The sequence below is a fragment of the Neomonachus schauinslandi genome, chromosome 15 (assembly GCF_002201575.2).
Source record: "Neomonachus schauinslandi chromosome 15, ASM220157v2, whole genome shotgun sequence".
NCBI lineage: Eukaryota > Metazoa > Chordata > Mammalia > Carnivora > Phocidae > Neomonachus > Neomonachus schauinslandi.
This window is the reverse complement of record NC_058417.1, coordinates 539,012-548,430: the sequence shown is the minus strand read 5'-3', so window position 1 is coordinate 548,430 and position 9,419 is coordinate 539,012. Positions and strand designations below refer to the sequence as shown.

General features: G+C 55.0%; 1 protein-coding gene across 1 annotated transcript in view; it reads right to left on the bottom strand.

Annotated features, from left to right (window-relative positions):
- Nucleotides 1-2,086: 2,086 nt before the first annotated feature.
- TEKT1 (tektin 1) overlaps nt 2,087-9,419 on the bottom strand; it is a 13,308-nt gene continuing 5,975 nt past the window's right edge. Inside the window, exons 6-8 of the mRNA XM_021694797.1 lie at nt 8,251-8,473; nt 2,625-2,821; nt 2,087-2,319 (exon numbers count right to left, since the gene is read on the bottom strand). Of these exons, the coding sequence (XP_021550472.1) occupies nt 2,121-2,319; nt 2,625-2,821; nt 8,251-8,473 (619 nt within the window). The 3' untranslated portion in view covers nt 2,087-2,120. The remainder of the gene's footprint in view (nt 2,320-2,624; nt 2,822-8,250; nt 8,474-9,419) is intronic.

Genomic DNA, 9,419 nt, shown 5'->3' with positions numbered 1-9,419 from the left:
GGAGGTGACGCTCAGCACACGGGAGGTGACGCTCAGCACCCGGGAGGTGACGCTCAGCACCCGGGAGGGGACGCTCAGCACAGGGAGGTGACGCTCAGCACGGGGAGGTGACGCTCAGCACCCGAGGTGACGCTCAGCACACAGGAGGGAACGCTCAGCACCAGGGAGGGGACGCTCAGCACCCGGAGTTGACGCTCAGCACCCGGAGTTGACGCTCAGCACCCGGGAGGTGACGCTCAGCACCCGGAGGTGACGCTCAGCACCCGGGGGGGGACGCTCCGCCCCCGGAGGGGACGCTCAGCACACGGGATGTGACGCTCAGCACCGGGGAGGTGACGCTCAGCACCCGGGAGGTGACGCTCAGCACCCGAGGTGATGCCTCAGCACACAGGAGGTGACACCTCAGCACACAGGAGGTGATGCTCAGCACCCGGAGGTGACGCTCAGCACCTGGAGGTGACGCTCAGCACCGGGGAGGTGACGCTCAGCACCCGGAGGTGACGCTCAGCACACAGGAGGTGACGCTCAGCACCGGGGAGGTGACGCTCAGCACCTGGGGATGACGCTCAGCACACGGGAGGTGACACTCAGTCACCCCTGCTTAGGGGTGACCTGCGCCTGGGGTCGGCCCAGCTCCTCCCACTCCTAACCTGCCCAGGTTAGGGGCACCCCTTGCTGACAGCACAGACTCTCTGACTTAGACAGTAAACCTCCTGGGAGTGGGTCCCACGTCTGAGACTGTCTGTGCCTCAAGACAGCACGAGTGCAGCTGGGCGGCCAGACGCAGAGACCGTCAAAGACGGGAAGGGGTCTGGGCCATTCGGCCAATTGTCCCTTTACAGGTGACCCTAGGAGTGGGAGGAGCTGGGCCGACCCCAGGCGCAGGTCACCCCTAAGCAGGGGAGCCGAATGTTAGCACAGAGCGTCACGGCGGCTCCACAGGAGGGCCCGTGGAAGGTGCCCCTTGGATGTCAGGAGGAGTGAGGGCTTGGCCGCGGGCCTCCCTGGGACAGCGGCGGGGCGGGAGGCTGTGGGGGTGCAGAACCGCCCTGATGGTTGGGCATGGATGCGAAATGCAGCCCCAGCTGCGGCTACCGCTTCGCAGAAATGACTGTGCCCACGGCTCGCTCAGCCCCACGGAGCCCCACGGGCTGGGCGTGACGGGAACCTCAACCCAGCTCTGTCTCCAGAACCTACAGTCCAACCACTGACTTGAATCTGCGGCAGGAATGGGAGGATGTTTTTCTCTTTGGCTTTGCTGTTACTTGAGAATGGAGAAAGAAAAATACTCCCAGGGATTATTAATCGACCTGGAGACCAACACCTCTCTGTTTACACTCAGGAGGGAAAACAATAGTCGAAATCCTCCCCGTGTCCTCCTGGTGCTAAAGGAGGCCCCTCCCTGTCTCCCTCCATGGCAGCTGCCGGGACCCACCTGCCCTAAGCGGCCCCCACCCTGCAGCTGACATGGGCCCACAGGTGTCCCTGCCAACCGGTGAACCAGGAGCATCCCTGCCCCCCCCGTACCCCGCGACCCCAGACTACAGCCGCCTGGCCCACCAGCTCCTCAGGCCCCACCGCTCGGCTGACTTCCTGGGGGCTGGATGGCCCTCTGGCCCCGTGTGTCCGCTTCACGTCTCCCAGCAGAAAGGAGCCCAGAGATGCCTGCAGGTGCCAGGCAGGCTCTCGGGGGCTCTGGGGTCAGGGCTCCCATCTGCTCTCTGTAAGACGTGAAGGAGGGTCTGAGTCAGCAGCGCCCCCGTGGTCTCCCAGAGGAGAGGAATCGGGAGAGCCAAAGGGTATCTGGTGCCTGTGACGAGGAAGACGGGCGAGTCTCCAGAGGGGATCCAGACCCGCACTGGGCGGAATGTGAAGGAAGGGTCCTGGACCGCCCCCCCGGCCGCAAGTCCGTCATGTGGAGGAATGGCCTGCGCGGACAGACAGACGCGGGGATATGCGGGGACGTAACTCAAGCCAGCACTGCCCACCAGCAGCGCAGAGCCATCCCCCCCCAAGTCCCGCCCAGGGCTCCAGGGCCCGCCTGCAGTCGGCTTCCCTGAAATGAGAGTTCTGTGCCCAATTGTGACACGGTTTACTCAGCGTCTGCCCCACGCATGCTGTCAGCAGATGGCATCGGGGCGGAGGCCCCCGGCCCACTCGCCCCCGTCCCGCAGGGGGATGGACTTCCTCATGTGCATGCACAGCACCTCGTCGATGTAGATGGTGTTCTCCTTGACCTGGATCTCCTCCTGCAGGACCAGCTGCCTGCGATTCAGGCCCTTCAGCTCCACCTGAGCCCGGGCTAAGGCTTCCTTCAGTCTGGGGAGAAGGGGCACAGGATCGTGACTCCCCTCTCTGCGTCGCGCTCTCCAGGGGAAGCCAACGGACACGTGCCCCCTCCCTCCCCTCCAGATGGAGACTTCAAATCCGTGGCCCCAGGCAGAAAACCCCGAGAACCACCAACATTTAAAACAGGCTGACTTTGACCTAAACATCTGGGCTGGGGCTCTAGAAAAGTGTAAACTTCGGGACACGTTTGCAGCGTGGCTGCCTTTAGTGAAGCCTGCCCTGGGGAGAGGGGCCCGAGCGCCCAGCAGGCTCCCCCGTGCGCGCTGCCCGCCTACCTGGCCACGTTGTGGGCAATCTCCCCGACCTCCCTGAGCAGCCGGTACTGGGCCACGTCGCGGCACAGCTCCACGTTAGGCCGGTGCGTTCTGGTCTCCAGGCGTGTGTGAACCACCTTGGCGGGCCCTTCTTGGTCAAGGATGGCCTTTTCCAGAACTGTGATGTTCTTCTCCTGGCAAGCAATCTCCTCCATGACCTTGCGGAAGGGTTGGAGGAGGTGAAGGCTGGTGGCGCTCACGCTCAGGTCTGTTGTGATTCCCCAGCAGGACCCCACAACGCGCCTGACCTCTCCTCCCTGCAGCCGCGACTGCCGATGGGCGAGGGGCTGCACCGCCCTCGGAACCTTGCAGGCGGAATGGACCTGACTGGCCATTGTGGCATCGTCCCCTCCCGGGGGCTGGGCTCCCTGGAAGCCACCTGCCGGCCCGAGTTCTGCCCCTAGAAGCCTGAAGAGACCATACGCGCAGTTTCTGGGGTTTCTCTGATGGTGGCTTTGTGCACAGAAAAGATCACTTAGAAATTACTTGGGCCTTTAGATTAATATTTAACTAGCTTAAAATTTAATTTCTTCTTTAAGCTTTTTTAGTTTCAACTTTGCATCATGGAAATTTCCAGACACACACAGAAGTAGAGAGGATAATGACCCTCGTGTGCCCCTCATCAATGCAATCAACGATCAATACACAGCTGGTTCTCTCCATTCCAACCCTGCCCATCGGCTCAATTATGTCAAAGCAAATCCCAGATATTATATCCCATTAGTCTTGAATTGTAGAGTATGTGTTTTTAAAATAGGTCTCTTTTTTCTTTTAACGTAACTACAGTATCTTTATTACACCCAAAAAATAAATCTTTACTATCATGTGATATCTTACAGTATTCAAATTTCCCTGATTGTCCCATATTTTTTTTTAAGAGTTGGTTTGTTCGAATTAGAATCCAAATGAGACCCACACGTTGCATTTGGTTTTCTAATATTTCATAAGCTTTTTTTTTTTTTTAAGATTTTGTTTATTTGAGTGAGCAAGCACCAAGGAAGGTAGGCAGAAGGAGAGAGAGAAGCAGACTCCACACTGAGCATAGAGCCCCGTTTGGGGCTTGATCTCACGACCCTGAGATCACAACTGGAGCCAAAATCAAGAGTCGGCCGCCTAACCACCTGAGCCACCCAAGGGACCCTCTCCTAAGCCTTTCTTACGTTCAGTTCCCAGATGTAATACTACTTGTAAACTTAAATGTTCATGATCACTCTAATTTTGACTAATAGTTGCTCCCACTGCAAACTTAGTTAAAATCCTTTAAACATATATTTTAAGCAGCAATTATAAATGTGATGTATAACTCTTTATAAACACTTGCATTGTCCTGGGGTGCCTGGGTGGCTCAATCAGTTGAGCATCTGACTCTTGATTTCAGCTCAGGTCATGATCTCAGAGTCCTGGGAGGGAGCCCCGTGACGTGATGGTGGGCTCCACACTCAGCTGGGAGTCTGCTTGTCCCTCTGCCCCTCCCCCCCCCAATAAATCAAATCTGTAAAAAAAAAAAAAAATGCTTGCATTGTCTTAACAAACAAAGCCAAGGGAGCCCTTAAAAATGGTGTCAATCGGACAAACCAGTGAAAATGATGACTCTTAGCTTCTCATAAACATGTCAGCCCTGTCTTTAAACTTAACAAAATGCTAACTTGAAATCATAAGCAGAAATCAATTACTCAACTATGTATTTTAAGTGATAATTTTTTAAAAGCAGCCTACATTCCCTTAAGTTTTACAAATACTTAAAATACCCAAAATACAGAATCTTTAAAACAAAATTACTATTACTATGGGTTAGCTTGGGAATCAGCAGTCTGGCCAAATCCAATCTGCTGACTGTTTTTGTACAGACTGTGAAATTAAAAAAGAAATCTTCATTAATAGACTATTTCTCAGAGGAGCTTTAGGGTTTCGGTGAAGTTGAGTGGCGAATCCAGAGTCATGCACCCTCCCTCCCTGGATGCGGGTTTGCTCTGTTATTAACATCTGGGGTCAGTGTGGTGCTTTTGTTACAGTGGGTAAACCAACACCAACACGGTATTAACTGAAGTCCATGGCTGACGTCAGGGCTCACTGCTTGTGGTGGACATCCTGTGGGTTTGGGACATGCACAGTGTCACACAGAGTGGCCTCACGGCCCTAAAGCCCCTCCCCTGACAACCATGGATCTCACTGTCTCGTCACGGCTTTTCCAGAATGTCTCATAGGTGGGATCACGCGGGACTGGCTTCAGATTGACCTCTTTCATTTAGCGATTGCATGTAAGGCTCCTCCAAGTCTTTTTAGGGAGCTTGATGCCTTGTTTCTCTTTGTTGCTGAATAACGTTCCATTGTCTGGATGGACCACAGTTTCCTCATCCGTTCATTTACCGAAGGATGTCTTGGTTGCTTCCAAGTTTTGGCGATTATGAATAGATAATTCCATAACCATTCACATGCAGGGTTTTGTGTGGACATGAGTGTTTGGCACCTTTGGGTAAATACCCGAGAGTGAGACTGCTGGGTTGTATGCATACGTTCATAAGAGACCACCAAGATGCCTTCCCTGGTGGCTACACCATTCTGTACTCCCACCGGCCCGGAACGAGAGCCCCTACTGCACCATGTCCTCGCCAGCATCGGGCGCCATCGACGTGTTGGGTTTGCCGTAGGCGGGTGGAGGTATCGCCTTGTTTGAACGTGAGCTTCCCTGGTGACGTCCAAGCTTATTCACCAACGGCGCATCTCCTTTGGTGATGTGTCTGTTCAGATCTTTTGCCTATTTTTTAATTGGCTTGTTTTCTTATTGTTGAGCGTTTTTAAAAGGATTTTATTTATTTGAGAGAGGGAGAATGACAGAGAGAGAGGGAACACAAGCATGGGGAGCAGCAGAGGGAGAGGGAGAAGCAGGCTCCCCATGGAGGAAGGAGCTCGATGCGGGACTCGATCCCAGGACCCCGGGATCATGACCTGAGCTGAAGACAGATGCTCAACTGACCGAGCCACCCAGGTGCCCCGAAACTTAAGACATTTACAACAGAGTATCTCCTCACTGCAGAATTTCTTCACAAAAACGAAAATGAGGCACAAAGTAAGACTCCAAGTGGCTGTTCCGTCTGCCAAGCAAGGACAACCACCTGACAGTGAGTTCGTTCAGTCGGGATCGATGGCGGCAGCTGAGGGAACCCTCCCTCAGAGAGTACCACCCTGTTGAAGACTATTAGTCTTTCTGCAGGAATTGCTGCTTGGGGAGTCAAGGATGTTGGAGCACCAGTAGTCAATAAGAAATGTGGCATGGGATTGTGGACGAGTGTCCTGGCTCTTCATGAGCGGGCAGGTGCCTGATACTGCTCAGCTGTGCTTTATGCAGCGACTAAAGATTCAGCCTCTTGAGTGGTCACGTTAAAACCGCCGGTGAGGGTATTTTCAAAAAGCTGAGAAAACACAAATTCAGTGCAACCTGAAGCGGAATCTGCTAAGACGTGCTGACCCTGTTGATAGAGCTTGTGGAAACACAAGCCACGTGGAGCCTCTGGGTGTCCTCACGAAGCACTTTGCAGAAAACATCTGCATCTGTAGTGTGTTACAGAACCAGGAGCGCCAACAGTATGCTCCGTGAACTCTCGTGGATTTGACCATCCTAAGTTCTGTGACTTTTTGTCAGAAACAGAAGCTGACTTTCCCAACTACTCAGCAATTCAGGGTTTCAGCGGTGGTGAAATTTTAATTAGCTCAGGACCAAGACTGAAATTCCTCTGAACAAGGACCATCCTCAGCCACTGTGATCAAATACTGAATGGCTTTAGAAATGAGCTAGAGGGGAGTAGAGTCTAGCAATTCCACAAAGACCTCCTAAGCGACGGGTCCATTCCGTTAAACCCTACGCTTACATACTGCTCTTCTTGGGCAGAGCTGGTCTGAACGAAAAGACGTTTTCAAAGATGAAATGTGTAGAAGTCTCATTACAGATGAGGCTTCACATTTCCCATAGACTTTGATGGAAAACGCTAACTGTGAACCCCAACAAAGCAAGATATTGGTGCTCCTCCAAAGAGAATTACTTCCTTTTATTCAGTAAGCCTGTATTTCAAAAAACTAGACTCAATTATTATTATTTTATCTTCAGGGTTGGCAATGAGATGTTTGTGGATGTTTGTTTTCTTTCTTATTCTATAAATCACATATAGAATTCCTTGATTTGGCCTCTTGGCCCACAAAGCCTAAAATAGTTGCTATTTGACCTTTATAGAGAAAGTGTGCTGTCCCCTTAAGATAACCTAAACCCTGGGTTAGATTAAACATTCCTTTTCTTAATTTTAAATCTTGCTGGGGCTAAATATGCCCAATAAGGAAACAAATGTGCCTCCAAAGATGAAACAGGGTCACCCCACCGTTGCCTTGGGGGCTGGTCTTCTCAGCCTGCTGTCTCTTCTAGCCACAAGTTGACCAGAGAGAGGCTTTTCTCTAGAACCAGGACGGGGCCCCTACACGCTCCCTGACCCGGCTGCTCACAGAGCAAGGCCACCCACCCGGGCAGCACCACTCTCCATCGGCCAATTGGCCCGTAGGAGAGGGAACAGTCCCCATGTTAAGTCCTACTCTTCACCTTGACGGGACCCTGACTGATTTCCCCACTTGGTCTCTTCAACCACGACTCTTCTCAGTACGAGGACGATTGCAGATTAAATGTGGGCTAGCTCCTGTGGCGCGTGGGCTTTGGGGCCACTGTCTCTAGCCCATGCCTGCCGGGAACCTTCTCTGGGGCCCTCCCACAGCCGAGGAAGAGGGTCCCATCCCCGGGGCTGTGCCAGCGCCTGCAAGCCTAGCCCCAAACCAGACGGGCTGGAGTGCAAAATACATGTCGGGTTTTGAAGACTTGGTTTTTAAAAAAGAACGTAAACTGCATCACTAACTATGTACACTGATAACACGCTAAAGCAATATTCTTGATGTGTTGGGTTAAATAAAACATGTGCCTTTCCACCTTTGTGAAAGGCTGCTAGAGACGGTGAACGGCGCCCGGGGCTGCGTCCGATCCTCTGGGGCAGTGCTACCCGGCCGGCCCGATGTGCGCGGAGCCTGCCCACCCCTCCTGCCCACATATCTGCTCCGGACCCACCACCCATGCCCAGGACCCAGGGGTGCTGCCTTGTGGGGCTGCGATCGCTCACTACTCGGGAACCTTGCCAGCCCCCTGTGAAATAGGCAGCTTGAAACTGACCATGGTGGACGTATTTCCACCACAGAAACCTGCAAATGCAAAAAATTAGAGCCTTGCGTTTTGAATTGTTTCCTGAGCGCTGGTTTACCAGCACGTCCCGGGGAACGGAGAGGCACAAGGAGCCAGAATCCCGAGCCGGCCATGGGTGTGCGGAAACTGACTCAGGGAAATGCCAGGGTCACAGAGGTGGTCAACACCCTCCAGCCCGCGGCCACATCTCACGCAGGAGGAACTGAGGCCCAGAGTGGGCCAGATCCCCTCCGGTCCCCAGAAGCCCACGCCCTGCTGCAAAGACGGGGAGCTGTGAGCGCACCTCCCTCCTGGTCAACCCGCGAGCACAAGCCTGGAGGCCGGCAGCCCGGCCTGGCGGCCCCCCTCCAGGGCGCTCACCTTGGCCAGGTGGGTGGCCAGCTGGTCCCTGGCAGCCTTGGTTTCCTTCAGCCCGTTCCTGAACGCCGTGTCCACCACGTCGCACTGCCTGCGCAGGTCGTTGACCGTCTGCGACAGTATCCGGTCCACCAGGGCCTTCAGCGCCAGCGAGTTGTTCCTCTGCCTGTCGGCCTTCTCCACGTTGCTGTTGGAGAAGTCCAGCCAGTCTTCCAGACTCACAGAGCTGCAAGGGAAGCCACGCGGTCCCTCACAGCGTGTCTGGGCTGTGGAGGAGAGGGGGTCCCGGAAATCTGCGCTGGTGCTGAGCTTTATCTCCTAGGCCAGGTGCCGGACACGTGGGGACCCCGGGCGGGGACCCGCCTTCTGGCCCACATGGCTGTGCCATCTCCCCACCGAGTGGTGGCCGAACTCAGGTCGCTCCCCACAAATGTAAGTGAGAGATGCCGCTGGGATCGGGGGAGGACAAGGCCGGCGTGTCCTGGGCGTTCTGCAGGACCACTGCCCGCCCTGGGAGAAGCCAGTGCCTGGCAGCACCGCGGCCAGAGGAGAGGCTTGCCCACCAGGCTGCCCCTTGCCCGGTCAGCGTGGTCGGGGGTCAGTGGAGCCTCAGACGGGCCCGCAGCCTGGCTGCCCCAGCCTGACCTGACCCAACCTGACCGGGGGATGCGAGCAGGGACACGAGCAGGGCGCCCGCAGGAACCCCAGATAATAAGTGCACGTCACGTTAAGCTGCTGCTTTTCGGATAACAGATTACACAGCAAACGTAAGGACGGTGGTGATAAGTCGTCAGACCAGATGGCTGCGACTGTGCACCTTCCTCCAGGTATGCAGAACACGCCCCAACACGGGTTGTCTCTGTGGGTGTGCCGTGGGAAGGGGAGCCTGGGGAACTATCAGCCTACCCTCGGGACGTCTGAAAGCAGGACAGGCAGACGAACCAATTCTCACCATTTATAGGGATTTGACATCAGACGCTCCTAAAGTGGGACCACGGGCCGCTCAGCACTGCATCAGAATGACCCTCGGGCCGCCCTCTGCCAGGGACATAGGGCCCCACTCACTGTGGCCGGACCCTCACTGCCAGGGACGGGAGACCCACTCACCGTGGCCGGACCCTCGCAGCCAGGGACGGGGGCCCCACTCACCGTGGCCGGACCCTCACGGCCAG